Here is an 18,745-nt window from a genome sequence, read left to right on the forward strand (position 1 = left end):
TGTGTTAAAGCTTAAAGAAATCTTTTTTTCTTGAGAAAAAAAGCCATTAATGACTTAAGATTAAGAAACCCCCCAGGTAGGCAGGACCCCCTCCAGGCTCTGATTGAGGTCCCCTTTGGGTGGCTCCAGCATCGTTGTGCCCAGAGGGCAATCTTAGGGCTAGGCCTGTCCTGGGGTCAGAGTGATAATTTGCCTGGCAGGGATATCTGAGTATGGAGAGCTGTGAGTGTGTGTGTGGTTGGCAACTCAGGGAAAAAATCAGAAACAACACCCCAACACCCTAAGTCTTTACTTGTGAGTCAAGCCCAGGCAAGCCAGGAGCCAGGCTGGGCATGACAAATTTGAATGCAGTGCCACATTACAGGTGTGTAGAGGGTATGTGATGAGGGCACTGCTGGAGCGAGGGTTGAATCGGACAGCATGTACCTGGTTCCTTGTATCTGCCAAGAAGTACTTTCATGGAATCACAGAATGGTTTGTGTTGGAAGGGACCTTAAAAATCAACTCATTCCAATCCCCTGTCACAGGCAGGGACATCTTCCACTAGCCCAGGTTGCTCCAAGCCCCGTCCAACCTGGCCTTGGGCACTTTCATGGATGGGGCATCCTCAGCTTCTCTGGGCAACGTGTGCCAGGACCTGCCCACCCTCACAGTGAAGACTTAATTTGGCTTCTCCAGCTCATAGAAAAAGGAGTGAAAACACAAAGTAAAGAAAGTCAAAGAACTCCCTCTCCAGGGTTTTATCACTGAAAAAAATGGACTTTAGTTGTTTTTCTTTTAAAAACAGTCAGCAGCTAGATGATGCTAGCACTTCCCAGACACAAAAAGAGAGTAATTTACCAGTGAGGAACACAGCAGTGATTCTTCTTCCTCTTGAAAGCACAGAAACATGCTGTGTTCTACCTGTACTGTGGCTCAGCCTGGTGCAGGAAGCCAGCTCAGCTTCACACATTAGGAATTCTCATTTAAACCTTCAAAACTCAGTTTTTAAGGGGAGCACAGAGCTTGCACTAATCCCAGGCAAAGGCTATCTCAGCACATCCTGGTGTAGAGTTCAGACAAGACTTCTCCTCACTGAGCATAACTGCATGTGTCCCGCACTTCTCGTGCTTAAAGGTGGCATTACTTCAACTCTGCCTTCTGGATAATCTTTCAATTTTGTGGGCAATAAATCAAAGGATGTGGAGAACATACCTGTAAAAATTCTCTCATCAAACATCCTAGAAGGGAAAAAAAAGAGGATTAGAAATAGGTGCTTCTAATGATTGGAGGTTTTATTAAAGAACAGCAATAAACCAACTCAAAATATTACTTATTTATTCTTTAAAAAAAGGAAATTAATTTTTTAGCTAAAAAAAACCCTTTTAAGCCTGTTGTGCCTCCAAGCAACCTTACAGCATATGCTTTTTAACCAAAGCACCTCCAAATCTGCTTCTAAGTCATTCTTTTAATTTAATTAACTTATTAAATAAGGTTGCTATAGGCTGGCTTTACGAAAAGAGACAAGTGGGACCAAAGGAGATGTTGCTGAACCTTCACTTCCCAGCATAGACCATCGACCAGATGTCACTTGTCTCCTGAATATCGTATTTTGGTGCTACCCACAACTTTGCTCACAGGAGCAAAGTGCATCCAGGGCCACATCCCAGGGCCTGATCCAGACTGTTGCAGGCTGAGCGGCACAGAAGAAAGTGGCTCCTCTACCAGTTCACACCTGGAAAGCTAATTCCTTTTAGGATGCCTGAGTTCCATTGATGCTGGTGATTTGAGACCCTGTGGGAACCTTAGCTGGGATTTTTCTGTGCTGCAGTTTCACACTTCTAGCAGGGGAACAACACAAGTGCTGTACAGCCAGGGACTGAATAAATAAATATATTATAAGCAGATGTTCCTGACAGAGAAGCAAAGGGGAATTGCACAGCACAGAGATAACTGAGAATGCATCCACTCCTCCTACTCTAGTGCAAATGCAGACACCAAGACACAGTGCCCAGCCCACAGGTGATACATCCTCATCACCAGATACAGAGGATGTGCACAAGTGATAAACGAAAAACAAGGTGGAGGGGAATCCCTGTGCATCATGAATATGGATGTTCCCCCCCTCAGACACCACTTTCATCCACCAAATGGCATTGGAAAGGGTTGTGTTGTGATCAGAGGGTGCTATAATTACCCAAAATGCTTTGTGTGGAACCAGCAATGTCTGGTGCCATCATCATTTAAAACAGGGTGGCAGGACTTGCGGGTGACCATGTTACAGGTGGGCCTGCCACATCCTTGCAAAAAGAGAGAGAGATGAAAACCAGAGGTTTTGGAAAAGTGTGAAATGAGTTTTCGATGTCAAAACAAACTCTGTGAGCATGGAGGGAACACAGCTCAAATCCCCAGTACCCTCAAGCCATGAACTCCCCCTTGCCTTTCTCACCACCCACCTTTTGATAAGAAAATGGATGTTGTGCCTCTCCTCCAATATACGTTTGAGTTTGGGGACACCGTAGGTGCACGGTCTTTTGAAGGGTATTTTGTCTGGGATGCCAATGATCTCCACTGCCTCGGGGTCGCAGGCAATCTTCCGATAGGGGACTGGGACCATGTGGTCTAACCCCAAGGCTTCAGCTGAAAGGCCAACACACTGTTTTTATTTACACAGGCACTTTTTCTTTTACAGACAAGAAAATGAAGGTGTAAAGGCTTGAACTCAAGCAGAGCAAGTGCTTTCTGTCCTCTTCTTTGCTTGTGCCAGAAGGTGAGCCCCAGGAGCAGATCTTTAATGGGAAATGGGACAACAAAGAGAGAAAGCAGCAGTAAACAGAGCTAATGGTGTCCTCCAAAACTCCCAAACGTGCCCAATGATGTTCAAGTCAGGGATGAGCCACATGCCATCCCCAAACTCCCTGTGACCCACAACAGCATGTTTGTGAGCTCTGTAACTCATGAGGTGCATAGCACATGAAATCATAAAATCATTAAGGCTGGAAAAACCCTCTAAGATTGATTCTCACTGTTAACCCACCACCAAACCATATCCCCAAGTGCCACATCTACACATTTTTTGAACATTTCAAGGGATAGTGACATCCCTGGGCAGCCTGTTCCAGTGCCTGACCACCCTTTCAGTGAAGAAATTTTACCCAATATCTAATTCAAACCTTCCCTGGAGCAACTTGAAGCCATTTTCTCTAACTCTGTCACTTCTTACCTGAGAGTAGAGGCTGACCCCCACCTGGCTACAACCTCCTTCAGGTAATTGTAGAAACTGAGAAGATCTCCCCTGAGCCTCCCTTTCTCCAGGCTGAGCCCAAACAGCTCTCTCAGCTGCTCCTCATCAGACACGTGCTCCAGACCCTTTCCCAGCTCTGTTACCCTTTGTACGTACTTGAGCACCACATATATAGATCATAATTTAAACAGTTCATCTCAAGCCCATATATAACTCACAGCTGACACAGCACACATCTACAGCCCATCTATACCTCATGAATTACACAGACTGATGGTGAAGAGCCAGCCTATCAGCCCATTCTCAAGTGATTTCCCAAGCTTCCAACTGCCCAGTAGCTTCCCGGAAAGCACTGCCCATGGCAAAGGGAGCACCAACAACATCTTTAAGCCAGCCGGATGGAAAAGAAAAGGCAGCTGCAATAACAATAACCTTCTTTTTACCTGCCATGTTAATGTTAAAAGGGACACATGCCCCGGTGCCCTGGGTGCTCTGAACTGGCATGCCATACTTCCAGCTGGAGCTGCTTTACAGCCCAGTGATAAATTCCTCGATGGTGGAGGGGGTGTTTCCAAATGGAAATATTGACATAACCTTCAACAGACACCCAGAGACTGGAAGCTGCTGAGCTAAATGTGTTAGGAAGAGCAGGGAGCTCTAGCATATGGCTTCTGCTGCTGTGTTAGGGAACAAAAATGATTGCTATATAATGATATGCAATCCACAAGCGCTGCAGATGCATAATGGGATATTAACTCCTACTCACCATATCTGCTGTTAAACAGAATTTGCACGCACTCCCTAAGGGTGTTGATATCTTCAGTTTCTTTTATAAAACTGTCCCACTTATCTATCAAAACAAAATACAAGAAATAAGAAACTTCCATATGGTTTGTACACAGCAGATGCACTTTTCTCCCACAAAGCACTGAGAAGCAGGAACAAGACTTTGCTGCTTTAAAAATGATTTCTCTGTTCCTGAGCAAATTTTGCCAGGCTGGTTTTCCCAGCCCCACACACCCGCTGGGGCATGTGCAAAGCAGATTCCTAAGAAATGACCCCATAAAATTTGTAAACCCTGGCATTAAAGACCCTCTGCGACAGAGCCAACTCTACCTGGAATGAACTTTTGAAAGGAACGGCCATTTCACACTGGACTTTTTTGGTCACCTCCTCTTTCCCAACTGTCCCATCCATATTTTTTTCTCCTCTTTAAGACAGACAGGTGAGGGTTTGGATGGAAACACATCAGCATATTTAGGCTGCATTTTCCTTGGGTGGAGAGTAGGTGGGGAAATGGCAGTCTCCTCCCCACTGCTGATCCCTGCAGGAACCACTGCAGAATCACACTGGGATTGGTGGGTTTTAGATGTTTTGAAAGAACACCAAGTTTTAAGCAGGTATGTGCTGTATGCAGCTGGTGCAAACAGCCTCTCCCAAAGCTATGCCTTCCTGTGCAGAAAGAGATGTGAATTCCCACCCAGCTGGCAGTGCTCAACGACCATCAGCAGCATCTTAGAGATGGCAGGGATGGACCTGAGCAGAGATGAAGGTCTTTGCTGCAATATGAGATGTTGCATCAAAGAAAGGTCAGAAAATCCTCTCCTGCATCATCTCCAGCATTGCTGAGTCCCTGCAGGGCTGAGAGTCTGCTAGGGAGAGACAAGAGGAAACCTTTCCCTAGGAGACAGCTGCCAGCCACCACCAATGCCAGACACAGACCTGTTTTGTCGTGGACAATGGAGAAGAGGATGCGCTTGGATGAGTGCACATTCTGGATGAGTGGACTTCCGGAGACCGATGATTTCTGTCCTGGACAAGACGGGAGACAAGAAGAAAGGGCCGATGAGAACCTGACCAATACTCCAGGCATCCCTAGAAGACCCCAGGTGCTGACCCCCACTAGCGATACAGACCCAACCCTTCTGTGTCTCCTCCATGCACTGTGGCCTGTGACTTCCGGCACAGTGCTGGTCAGACAGACCCCTGCCATCCCCATTCCGGTTGCCCTTCTACCTCGTGGTGCAGCATCTGGCATTTGGGGGGAAAAATAGAGGTGTGCCCCACTGGCACCATACAGGCACCCAGGGAAGGGCTGGGGCAGTGTAGCATGGCAGTGGCTCAGCTCATGTCCGTTTGGGCCAAGCTCTGCAATGATTTTCATCCGAGGACTGCCAAAACTGAAGCACCTGGCCTGTCCCCTGCCAGTGCCAGAGGTGGGCTGCACACAGGGCCCTTGTCTGAGAGAAGACTCTAGGCTATTACCACAGCAGTCATTGTACTCCTGCGAGGAAGGCACCTTCAGCTCTCCTGCCGGCCGGGCCAGCAGAGCCTCCCCCACTGCGGTTGGCCCAGGCAGCCCCAACGACACCTCCTGCTTGAGGTCAACGGCGACAGGGGTGGGTAGTGAGACGCTGTATAGGAAGTTGGTGACAGCGATGGCGGAGGGGGTGTCCTGGGTGACAGGCTTGGCCATGGGGCCGTTGGCACTGGAGTCTCGGCTGCCCTTGGAGGCGAGGGAGGAACAAGTTAACTCAGCGTTGGGGTTGGGCTCTCGGCTGGGCTCATCTGCTGGCCTGAGGGGAAGGAAGGGAGAAAAGGAGGGAAAACAGGTTCCTTTGGGCCCATGGCACTGCTAAGCTGCAACAAGCAAGAATGTGGAGGGGGAAGGAGAGCTGTGCCCAGGAGAGTAAAACATGCTGCACCACGGGCTGCCAGGCTTCTTGTTGAGGAGGGCCATGAAGACAATTAGAGGGCTGGAGCACTTCTCCTTTTTGGAAAGGCTAAGAGAGCTAAGATAGTTCAGCCTGGAGAAGAGAAGGCTGTGGGGAGAACTTACTGCAGCCTTACAGTACCTTAGGTACTGCAGTGCTGGACAGGGACTTTTGACAAGGGCAGGGAGTGACAGGATAACAAGGAATAGCTTCAAACTGAAAAGAGTAGGTTTAGATTAGATAGTATGAAGAGAATCTTCCCTATGAGAGTGGTGAGGCCCTGGCACAGGTTGCTCAGAGAAGCTGTGGCTGCCCCACTTTTGGAAGGTTCAAGGTCAGGTTGGATGGGGCTTGGAGCAATCTGTCTAGTGGAAGGTGTCCCTGCCCATGGCAGAAGGTTGGAACAAGATGGTCTTTAAGGATCCTTACAACCTAAACCATTCTATGGTTCTACACTATGATTCAGAAGTTACATCTGTCACCCAACCTCCAGAGCATCTTGAGGCACCTGGACCATTCTTGTCTTCTTTCACTGGATCTGGTCAGTCTTATGGTAGTTGAAAGTGTTTGTATTAACTATGGCAAAACTGCCCAGCTCCATGACTGATGCATTTAAGAGGTAAAACCTTGTGTGACCACAACTACTTGGCTCCACTGCCTATGCCAGTCCCCAGCACCCATGGCATGTTCAAGGGGGACCTCAGCCAGCCCAGAGATGAGCTTCAGACTGAGGAAACCCAAGTGCTTCGCATGAGATGGGCGGCCATGAGCTCACAGCTCAAATTCTGCGTGTCCTACTTCTAGTTGTCTCAGCCTGATTTTTCAGAAGTAATAAGCCTTCAGAGGAGGTATTTGGTAGTGCTCAGCATTTCTCTGAATGGATCTGAGGTGCCGTCAGCCAGGCAAACACAAGGAAAACGCACCCAAAACCACTGAACCCCTTGTGTAAATGTGGATAAAAGGGGGAGTTCGCCCCATCACAGTCCCCCACTTCCTTGCTCGTCTGGCATTAAAAATCCATTTCAGCCTGAGAAGACACTTCTAGCATTTACCCTGGAAACCCCTCTGGAAACAAGCACGTTGCTTTCTGCAGTGGAAATTTTGGCAGAGACATGCAAAATGATGCACTTAATCTGCATGTTTACATGCACTTATAGGAACAAATCTGAAATGGTCTTGAGCCCCCCAATATGAATGAATTTCTAGGCAAGGCTCAGTTTGACATGGCTGGACCCAGGTTTGCAGGTCTTGGGGAGAAGCCAGGACATGGGAGGGACCCTCCTGACTGTGCTGCACAAAATCTTACCCATGTGCCAGAATTGTAAGAGTCACTATCACGGGGGCTCACCACTCTCTCACCCCTTGTAGATCCCCAAAATTACCTTTTAAGCCTGAAGCGGATGCTGTGGCTGTGCTCTAGGATGGCCATCAGGGATTTCACATCATACTCCATGGGTTTCTTAAAGCTGACACCTTCAGGCAAGCCGGCGACTGCAAGTGAGCCTGGCTCTTTCAGGAACCTCTCATATGGCAAAGGGACCACACTGCTCTTCCCCATGGCTTCACCTGGCAAGTGGGCAAAGTTACACACTGACAAACACCTTGCATCCCCAGCCATGGCTCAGCCAAGCTGGAGCAGTAAATGTAAAAGCAAGAAATAGCAACAGAACCATCAGGTGAAGACAACCCATTCTTACCTCTGCACTTAGCATGCAAGGTGCTCCAAGCCCTTTCTAAAAGTACTAATTGACAAAAGCTCAAAGAAGCCAATAATGAATGATGTCTCATCATTCAGACTGCACAGTAAAATCCTCAGCTGGGGTCACTTGGCACAAGCTGACCCCAGGGAGCTCCCAGCAATGTGCCAGTGAGGTATGTGGCCACCAGCAAGCTGGGAGGGAGCCAAAAGCTGACAAAGGCGGCTGAGGGCCTCATGGTGATTTTTATTTCATGTTTACAGAGATAATCTGGGAACCTTATTTTCAATCAGCTTTCTTCTTTTACCTCCTGGAACAATGAGAAGTAGTTTGATTGCTGTTGCTGTCAAGAAGCCTTGATGCACTTTGACAGACAAGGAAAAAACCCATCAGTAATCTCCCTCAATCCCACCATTCACAGGCAGCTTGGATATTGATATGTTTGACTGCACAATTGCCTCCAGCAGCCCAGCACTCTCACCTGCTCCCCTCAACAATGGCCACAGAGTCCCCTCATGTCTCCACCACATGGGTTTGGCTTCATTTTACCTCTGACACCAAAAACTTTCAAAGGATTTGGTTGCACACTGCTGTCCCTTCCCTGGCAGCAGCAGACAACCAGAAAGCATTGCTATCACACAGGAATTTTCTAAATGAGATAAAGAGCCCATATGTTCAAACTAGGGCTGCTTACAGTGCTCTCTAGACAGGACACTGTCAGAAATACAGCCCCCTCTGAAGGGTTCAAAGGAATGGCCCAAACCCTCCAACTGCTCTCTATGAAAAATTATTTTGGAAACCAACCCAAGCCACTGCAATCAGTAAACCTGGTGCTGAAAGCACAAAGCAGAAGATACAGCCATGCAGGAATGAGACTGGTCTGGCAAAGCAGTATCCAGATGCAGAACATCTGGCAGCATGGCACGGTGTCCTGCACCTTCATCTCCAGGCAGAGGGACAGGTAGAGAAGATTATGGGACATTTAAGTTGCTGTGGGATTTTATATTGTGGATTTTCTTTAAATACTTTTGAAGGAGTGCATGATAACTAACAGCATGCAACTTGCACAAGCCATCAAGGTTTCTTATACTGGGATGGATAATGTTTGAATTAAGCCAATAACCAAAGTTTCAAAATGAGCCTTTGAATGACACCATGAGTTCACTTTCTGCAAACTGACAGTTTCTCTGCCCTGACATGCTGGGTCCAGCAGCTCTCCACCTCCCTCCACCACCACTCTGTGATGAGGAAAAGCTCCTGATGCCTGCAGTGGCTCCTTATCAACCCAATGCCCTGGAACTTCCCAAATACATTTTTATGGGGAACATGGTACTGTCAAAGTGACCTTCACAAGCCTTGTGCTGCCGCACAAAGGCTTATGGTTTAGCTAAGGAGAGGGAAAAATTATCATTAATGCCTGTTTAATAGAGGCAAGTGGTAATCAGTCACCCTGTTGGCAGAGATTACCCGGCTCTAGAGGCAATGTTTTTGACTGAGCATTTTCTAAGATTTTTTGTTTCCAATCCCTGTTGATGGGAGGCAACTGCAAGTATAAAAATACCCTGTAAGAATGGTAACTTAATTTCTCACAGTCCTCTCAGCGCTGAAAACAGAATCATCCTGGGGCATATATCATCTCCTATGGTATTTCTCCCGACTCAACCAAAAGATGCTGTTCTGGTGGGAATGCTGGGAGGGGAGCATGTTAGGCAGGTTTCATCGCAGAGCAGGCCAAGGATGGAAACAGCGGATCCTACTGAAGCAGCAGCAATGACAGAATTACACCCAATGCCAGAGCCAAAACCACTGGCTCATGGATGCCTAATCTCCTCCTGCTATGGCAATGCCAGCCACCTTGGATTGGGGACCAGCTTGTCCCTGTGTAGCTCCACAGGCCTCAACAAGGTAAAGAGCATCGCTAATCATCCTTACGGATGGGCTGCCTGCCTGGTTTGTACACTCCATGTAAATGCACCCTGATCAAGCTTTTTTAATGCAATTATACATTTATGGTATGTCAGATTTTAATAATTCTCATATTCCCAAGAGGACAGCAAAGCTTAGCACTCTCCCAGCAGCAGGATGAAACCTACAGCCTAGCGAGGGGATCCATCAGCACAAAAACACCCTTCCCATCCTATTCCCTTGGCTCTTTTGCATGATCCTTTCCCTCACACCTGGGCTCAGCCTTTGGAAGGCAGCAAGGGGATCTGATTTACTCTGTTAATGAGAATATTGCCTCCACATCCTTTGAGTGGTTTCAGAAAACTTCACTGACTGTCTGTCCAAACAGGAACGGATGTGATCTCCCTTTTCTGTGTGTGAAGCCTGTGGCAGATGTGGCAGCCAGCAAGAGCAAACCCCTGCATGTGAGACCAGGGCAGTTGATGGTACCTCCCATTAGCCCCCTTCATGTTGAAGTGCCCAAACCCTGCACACAAACATGGGAAACACCTGCACCTTGGGCTCAGGGAGACCTGAACAGATCTGGCAGGGCTCTACCAGGCTCTGAATCCCAGATGATGATGGGGAGCTGCATTCAGGAAAGCCAAATACCCAATTCTTCAGCTGATCCAGCCACATGACCTGAACTCCCCTGAAGCTTCTTAGTGGGCTAAGGGACACCACTGAGCACCATGGGAGAATACTGAGGCTTGTCACCCTGTTTTCCCAACATAACCTTGCTTTTCCCATCCACACCAGCAGAGCCCTAAAGGTGCTGCCAGAGGATGAGCTGGCTGGATGGCTGCTACCTTCAGCCACCCCATGGGGGCTCCAGTGGATCCTCATGACTGAGAAGGCAGCACTGCTGCTGCTGAGCCACCATCGATTGGGCCTGGAGGGAGCTCTGCAGCCTACTGGGTTCCATATCAACAGACATATGGTTATCTACATTTTAATTGCAGAAGGTTTATTGCCGGGGATGATGCATGTGCTGGAACAGCACCAGCTTGTCTCCTGAGGCTGGGGCTGCAGGGCCACCTACTAGAAAATAATCCTTTTCCTTCTAAATAGACTAGCCAGGGAAAGGGGGAAAGTGAGTCTGCAGAGCCATAACACAGCGCTATGAAAAAGGTGCAATGGATGCAGTGTCAGGGATAAAGGTGTGTTTGGAAATCCCATTTAGGCCACAGCAGAGGCTTCCCCTGGTCAGAGGTGATAAAGGATGCTTCCCCCAGCATGGGGGGCACTGGAAAGTGAAGAAGCAGTGGCCAAATCCCATCTCAATGCAATGCTAACCCTATGCACGAACACATGCCACCACACCACCCCTGCCAGGCACCAGCAGGCACCTGCAGGCACCTCCCCTTGCCAGGGAGCCAGATTGGCGCTGAAAGCCACAACTGGTGGCAACACTGAGCAGCTCAGAGAGCCCCAGGGGCAATTCATATCCCCAAAGGGAAGCATGAAGGTTCTTACTATAAAGCACATCAAACACTTCCTCTACCATCTTCCTGAGGAGGTAGACGTCTGATCCCTGGTCCGGGGAGACCCTGAGCACCCTTCGCCCACACTCCTTTGCCTTCTTCTGCGCCTCGGTGTCCTGCTCCTTCCTCTGCTGGATTCCTGTGGAGGGAAAGGAGAGACTGGGAGTTGCTGCAGTGAAAAGCGGTTCATGGGTGATGACTCTGGACAGGCAGATGGGTGCCATGGGTCTCTCACCCACCCCAGTCACCCAACTCAGATGAGATCATGTCTCTTCCAGCAGCCTCCATGCAGGAGAAGGTGCTGGCATGGGCAGTGGTGCCAGCAGTGGGGTCGGTCATCCTGTGTCTGCCCCACCTTTCCCTGGCTTTTCCCATTCAGCCACAATGAAACTGTTGTGATTAATTAGGCAGCACACTTGTTTCCTCTGGTTTCAAACTGCTTAGCTTTTAATTTCTTAGAAAAAGAAAATCTCCCTTTCTTGGAAGATTTTTAACCTTCAGCATCACATAGCTTAGTAATACCAGCTATTTCCTGCTAATTTCCCCCATTAAACTTCAAACAAAGCACATCTTTGGCAGTGACTTCCTTGCATGTCTAAATGCACAGAAAATTAAACACTACAAGTGCATTACTGCTGTTCTATCCACTGTGATTCGCAAGGGATTTTCAGTGGTGAAGGACTAATTTCTTCATTGTTCTCGACAGCCTCCTGCCAGTGATTGGCCCTGGATGCCATCTGGGCGCTCAAGAAGGAACTCATGGATCCTTCCTGTGGAAAAAAGCCTGTGGCTGGGACAGCAGTTAAAAGGGACAGGTCAAGAGCCACATAGGATACCCCCAGAACTAGCACTTGACTTTTAGGTTATTGCTGTTAAATTACTTGAATTCCAACTCAAAACACATCCTTCTGCCCCAGTATTATTAAAATTAAATGCATGGTAGAACATTAGGCTGACATTCACTGTGTGTCTCATATTTTCTTTTATCTTTACTTTATCCTGTGTATTTTTTAAAGCTTTATCATGTATTTCTTTCAAGTGTTGCAACACTCAGGCTTGCTCAGATCAGGTGGCACTGCAGTCACAGGGAGTAGGGCAGAGGGTAGGACCCTCAGCCAGAGCAACTCTGCTACTTGTCAAGATACATGTCCTTAAAACCCTGAGCTTGGTCTCACTCCTGATTTGTTCGATGAGATGACTGGGACCTTTTCTACCTTAAAATGGAGGCATTAACAAGACTGTAAAACAACGTGATGAGATTAATTTACTCTTCTGTAACTCAATAATCTTGTGAATGATACGAATGAAGGGACATTCCTTGCTTAGCAAAAACTTCTCTTGCTCTCTGATTGTCATACTTTAGTTTTGTCTGTTTCATTCCCCAGCTCAATACAAGACCTTAAGAGTGTGGGACAACAAGAGATAGAAATATAATCAGTCTTCAAAGCAGGAATGTAGTGAATGGTCCTAAATCAGGATAGCAGAACATCTCTTGGCTACTCAAAAGGATATAGAGTCACACTTAGGAAGAATTGGGTCAGGTCAGTCCAAATTTATTACTTTTTGTGAAAATATGTACAATATATACATAATAAATAAGAAAGTAGACAGCCACTATGCCATACCTGGATGGCATGCCTCCCCATGGCAAAACAGACCCTGGAAAACTTTTTTGGGGTGTTTTTACCATGGTGGTGAAATGCATATATGTCCACACCCTTCAACTACTGGCTCTCCCACCAGCTGGGCATTAATGCTCTTCTGCTGACATTAATCCTGATCACTGTCAAGTGCCCCTATGCACCAGGAAAGGCTGAGCCAGAGGTTCAGATAAAGAAGGGTGTTCAAGTGAGGTCTGCACACTCAGAGAGATAAGAAGCTTCTTATGTCTTCCAGCAATGTCTGCTTTATTCAGATCTTTCTAAGAGGTCAGCAAGACCATAAATCAGAGGCACTTCCAGGGATGCTTTCCACTGCGTACCAGTTGTAAGAGCTTTATGGAATGGAGTTGAGTCTGGACCATTTATAATTCAAGACAGAGTTATCATGTTTCACCATGTCTCCAGCATCAGTCGCTTCACCCAAATGTTGTTTTCAAGATTTTGTGTTTTCAACCACATATGACTATATCTTTTCAATAAAGGTATAAATGAAACCAAAGAGAAGGGAATGAGGATCTAGTGTCAGGTGCCTTACCTCAGCACAGCAGTAAGTCACTGACCAGGATGTATCACAGAGTCAGAGAAAACTGGGTTGGAGTGGACATAAAAGACCATCTTGCTCCAATCCCCTGCTGTGGGTAGGAACACCTGCCGCTAGACCAAGCCCTATCCAACCTGGTCTTGAACACTTCCAGGGATGAGGCAGCCACACCTTCTCTGAGCAACCTCTATCACAGTCACACAACCCTCAAAGGGAAGTTTCTTCTAAACATTTACTCTAAATCGCTCCTTTCAGTTTAAAACCATTCCCCCTTGTTTGATCACTGACTGCCTACAAAGAAAGTCACTCTCACTCTTTTTTATAAGTCCCTTTTAAGTACTGAAAAAGGCTCTAAGGGCTCCCCAGATCCTTCTCTTCTCCAGGTCTAACAATCCCAGCTCTCTCACCCTGAGGGAACTCCCTCCGACTGGCCACCCCACTGCCATTCACATCTTGTGGACGGTGGGAAGGGGAGGCAGAGTTGCCCGTGAATGTGGAAAACATCCCGCAAATGACTCATGTCCTGCAGAATGCAATGGAGGACAACTAACAGCATCTCTTCTGGGTGCACATGTAGACTCATGCAGCTACCAAGCAGAGCAGACAGTGACCTGGGCAGCTTCACAGTGCTGGTGTTGTCACCAGAGCAAACCCTTCCTGCACAATCTCTCCAAGGTATTAAGCACTTATGTGGTTTGTGTCAACACCATGTGTGTGCATATAGAACCGGGTTGTTTCTCTCCACTGACATCCCACTGTGGGCAGTGCATGGGAGCAGATCCGATCCCACCTTCCCCTGAGCTTCCAGGCTGTTTTTGGGGAGCTGGCAGAGGCACAGAGCTGGGACCTGCAACACACAAGTATCCCTCAGATACTTGGTGAATCTGATCTGAGACTGGAGAGACACAGTTTCGGCTCAAGGCGTTCTGTCACCAATGTTTATCCTTAAAAAACCAAGCTACCAAATCCATCCCTGTTTTTCCAAAATCAGGAAAAAAGCCTTGGACCAGGAAAGCCTCTCTGCTCCTGGGGGATCACTAGGACAAACTATTTCGGCTAAGTCCTCAAAAAACACTCCAGCACTCCTGCAGCCTTGCTTGAGGCTAATGGTGTCAGGGGAGCAGAGCAACGATCCAGGCCTGTGCCACCTCAGGGGTGCTTTTGGAGAGAAGAGCCAGGGCATGCAGTGCCCTGCCTGGAGTGGGGAGGCTCTGGCTGCAGTTCCCACTTGCCAGCATTTCAACCTTTGGCCCTATGCTCAGACAGACAACATGGTGGTGCCCCCAAACTACAAACCCTCCATGTGTGGTGGGAGTCCCAGTATGCCCAACTGGAGCACCCCTTCGGCACAGGAGAAGATCCCTGGTGGGGGATACTCACTGCAAAACTTCTGGAAGTCAGCCTGCAGCTCCTTGTGGGTGCTGAGGAAGACCCGTCCTTTTTCAGTGCCCACCACGAAGGCCCTCTCCTCATGGACAGCGATGCAGGCCACCTCTGCGTTCAGCTTGGAGAGCGCTGAGCACTGCAGGAGGTACCAGGTTAGTGCAGCACAGGACAGGAGAGCATCCCCACTTCCCAACCCTTGCCGTTTCCCAGTGGGATTTTTGTCTTCCCATCAAAAGATTTCCTTATCAAAAGATTCCCCCATCAAAAGCAGTGTTCTAGTTTACGTCAGAATTTCATGTGTTTATGACATACCCTAAAATCTTTGATGACTTTACAGCTGAGCTATGCTTTGCTGTAAAACAAGAACTATTTACACACCATTTCACTTCACTTCTTCCTATCCTAAAAGTAAACTTTTTATAGCATTTTGTTAAAAGAAAACATTTCTTTAAAAAAAAGCAACAAAACCCCCACACCACAACCAACAACAATTTTCCACCAGGTCTAATGAGATAAGGATCACAGGAATCTTATTTCAGCTGCAGAACACTAATATGGTCAAAGTCTGGATTAGCTGAACAATTTTTCTTGTACAGTTATGCAAAACAATAAAGAGATGGAAAAGACTTCCTCTAGTAATCCATTTTATGTAAAGTGCCCTTCCTGCTCTACATAATACACATGTATATGTATTTTTATTAGTATTTTTTGTATTATAATAGTTACTCTCTGCTGGCAGTCTGAGCCGTATTCCCATAGCTACAGCACCAGTGCTAGGAAGATGCTATCCCCAGGTCATGATTTAAAAGGGTAAAAGAGGGGAGATTTCCCAGCAGCCACAGTTAGACAGATCAACAGCTCCATGAAGGGGTTGGAGGATGCTGGAAAGTATGGACCAGCCTCCCTGAGCTACCTTCAGCGCACTGAACACGTGTGCAGTGCACAAGCTTCACTCCTGTGGGCCTAAACCAGCCTCTATACCAGGCCATTTTACCTCCTGCTCCCCAAGCACTGAATCAAATCCCCTAAAATAAATATTTTTAAGAAACCTCCTTTCAAAACCCACTAGCAAACACAAGTATCTTGCTCAAAAAGCCCAACATCCAAAAAATAAACACAATGACTAAGGTATGCGAGATTTAGAGGCAGATCAAATCCAAACCCTAAGAGCACTTGGTGACGTGCTCATGGCCTTGTATTTATTTACCAGGGATGCAGGTAGCTAGGCTTCAGTGGGCACACAGCCTGGCACTGGAGAAGCACTGGGAAAAAGGCTGAATTTCAGGAGCAGTCTGGCTCCCTGGCCCCTGTGTAAGCACCTAATGAAGACTGTGGAATAATGTATATTCATTAAGAAGCCAAACTATGATAACATAGTATGCTGTACGGGATGGCATGTATATAAACCATCAAAGTTGCTTGGGGTATGTCAGCTCCAGGGAACCTGCCCCTTAGTGGGGCAGTGATGTCAAAGAGAAAGAAATTTGTATTAATGAAAAAAACCTCTACCTGCAGAGAGAAGACACATCATAGATAAATGCATTACATGCATTGACTTTAACAAGGGAGGGCTATTTAACATTTCTCATTGCATTACACGTTTGTTACTACATATCTGCTTTCCCTCCTTGATCACATTCACAGTTAAAAATAAGATTAGCTCTGGTCCACGAGACTTAATCCAGACAGTTTTCTTGTTTATGTAAGCACAGCTGACTTAGGCAAGGTTTCCACAGGGAATTCTACGTCAAAAGATATGAAAGTTATTTTCTTTGTTCCCAGAGATAAAAAAGCCATTGTTCTGATGTTGTATAAAAGCTCACGGTAACATTGGTAAAACAGCAAAAAAAAAGCCAACCACCCTACATTCAGTTGATATCAACATAAATATTAATGGGAAAACAATACACATCTGAGATTAACTTTGGCTGACATTCTGATCCTTATGGCTGTCAGGGCAGGAGAGGGTTTTTATTTCCCAGCTCCAGCAGTTCCCTGGGCTTTCCAGTAGCAGAGAGGAACAGGGTGAGCTTACCAGTTCTCCTGTGCCAGCCCTGTGCCCAGCCAGCCCTGCTAAATGGAGGCCAAAGGAGGGAGGGGAACAAGGACACGGATGCCATCAGCCTCTTACCACGGAGTCTAAGGCAGACACTAAGCTGTTGATGATTTCATCTTTCTGGGGAAAAACCATATTCCATTTGTCAGCTCTGGAGGTGGTGAGAGTCGCATCTAAAGGCTTCCCTGCCAGGGCCATATTCACCTGAAAACAGAAAGAAAGGAAGAGCTATGTATCACTGTTACTAACAGAGAACTGGTGCTGAGCATCACTCACTTACCATGGCGTGCCATGGGAGCAATGCTGGCATGGATACACAGCGGAAACTGAGATGTGGAGAGAGGCCAGGGCAGCCTGAACCTCACAATCCCCATGTGTCCTCTGCTAAGGCACATGATTACAGATGCTATTGAGCTGTAATCAAACCCTGGAGCCAATGATGTGTGTCCCAGCAGAGGTCAGGTCACCTCTATCCTTGGGGCTCACCCCCAGGGACATGCCACCACTATGCAGGGTGCACTGGACTGGCTGCATGGTGGCACACCCTGGATGTGCAGACTGAGGCCGTGCAAGGCAGAGGGCACAGTGCCAAAGTGGACACAGAGCACTCCTGATCCTGAACTCTGACAGCAGCTGCAAGCAAGGCATGATGGCTGTGTCCCCGTGAGGACACCATGCCAGCCATCCTTGTGCCTTCCTGAGCAAGAGAACAGCCTGGCACCCAAAAGAGTCGCTGAAACAGGCCAAAACCACAGGGTGCTCTGCTTTCACCCCAAAGGAGAGATGCAGCTCATGGCAAGGGGTTCCCTCACCAAATCATCCCACCCTGCAATTCCTGGTATCAGTGGGAACAAGATCAAGTGGTGCACAAGGACTATACGTCTGAGAAGAAGCTCAGCTCCAGAAGCTCCATCCCTCGTGGCAAAATGGGGAGAAAAAGGGAAAAATGCTGGGACCCAATTATGCGTGTGGCAACAGCCCCAGGTTTCTGCACCCTGGCACACACATCTCACTGCAACCCATGGCAATGCCAATGCTGTAGGGGAAACTAAGGCAAGGTCTCCTCACCCTGCATAAATCACCCTGTTCCCATGCTGGGACACCCATATCCAAGACAGCATCACGCCCAGCAGTCAACATGGCCCTCTCAGCTATCGCCCCTCCATCCAGAGGACAGCGTCACACTGTCCAGATTTAACCCTGCAAATAAAGGACAACAAATTGGCTGAGGAGCCACTAAAACCAGATCCTAAACCATCTGCTCGCAAGTGGATAAAGAGACCAGCGAATCCCTAATGAGGCTGGATGGGCAGAAGCTGGGCAATACAAATGAAGTTGCCTGCACAAAACTCAATCTGCTACTCAGTCAAAATCACAGCTGCCTGGCCTGGCTGAAAACAGGAGTTAAAGGCAAGAGCAAACCCCTCAATTCACCTTCCTGCCCCAGTTTGCACCTGTGCCCAAGCAGAAGGAATTTGAACACAAAGAAAGGCTGCCTCATGCAACTGGGGAAATGGTGGATTTTGGCCTAAAATAACAAGTCCCCCCATGCTGGCATTTCTGTAGGTGCCTGAGTATGCACATGTTATCCGTAGAATGGTTTGTGCTGGAAGGGACCTTAAAGATCATCTTGTTCCAAACTCCTGCAATAGGCAGGGACACCTTGCACTAGACCAACTTGCTCCAAGCCCTGTCCTACCTGGCCTTCCAGGGACTGAGGGACAGGCAGTTTCTCTGGGCAAACTGTTATGAAGGTCTGCAACAAGCTAATGAGAGGGCAGACAAATCCCAATAAAGATTGAATTTCAGAAATTACTCTGGATACTCTGTTCCCTCATGTTGCTGGCCAGTGAAAGCAGCCAAGCAGCACTGGGACTCCACTGGCATCTGTGGATGGCAGAGCCAAAGTTGCAGCCATACTGACAGCCACCCAGGAAAATCCTCTTCCATCCATGTGACGCTTCCTAAAAAAGCTAAAAGGCAACTCTTCTCCCCAAGAATGATCTTGGGGGAAAAACCTGTCCTAACCAGGTGCCAGC

General features: G+C 47.7%; 1 protein-coding gene across 1 annotated transcript in view; it reads right to left on the reverse strand.

Moving 5' to 3' along the window:
• The window catches only part of GTF2IRD1 (GTF2I repeat domain containing 1), a 72,532-nt gene that overhangs the window by 33,205 nt on the left and 20,582 nt on the right, over positions 1–18,745 (reverse strand). Inside the window, 9 exon segments of the mRNA XM_071574989.1 lie at positions 1,195–1,220; positions 2,436–2,619; positions 3,990–4,073; positions 4,946–5,035; positions 5,489–5,799; positions 7,320–7,503; positions 11,055–11,201; positions 14,645–14,786; positions 16,782–16,910. Coding sequence (XP_071431090.1) covers positions 1,195–1,220; positions 2,436–2,619; positions 3,990–4,073; positions 4,946–5,035; positions 5,489–5,799; positions 7,320–7,503; positions 11,055–11,201; positions 14,645–14,786; positions 16,782–16,910 — 1,297 coding nt within the window.

The sequence above is a fragment of the Pithys albifrons genome, chromosome 21 (genome assembly GCF_047495875.1).
Source record: "Pithys albifrons albifrons isolate INPA30051 chromosome 21, PitAlb_v1, whole genome shotgun sequence".
NCBI classification, from domain to species: domain Eukaryota; kingdom Metazoa; phylum Chordata; class Aves; order Passeriformes; family Thamnophilidae; genus Pithys; species Pithys albifrons.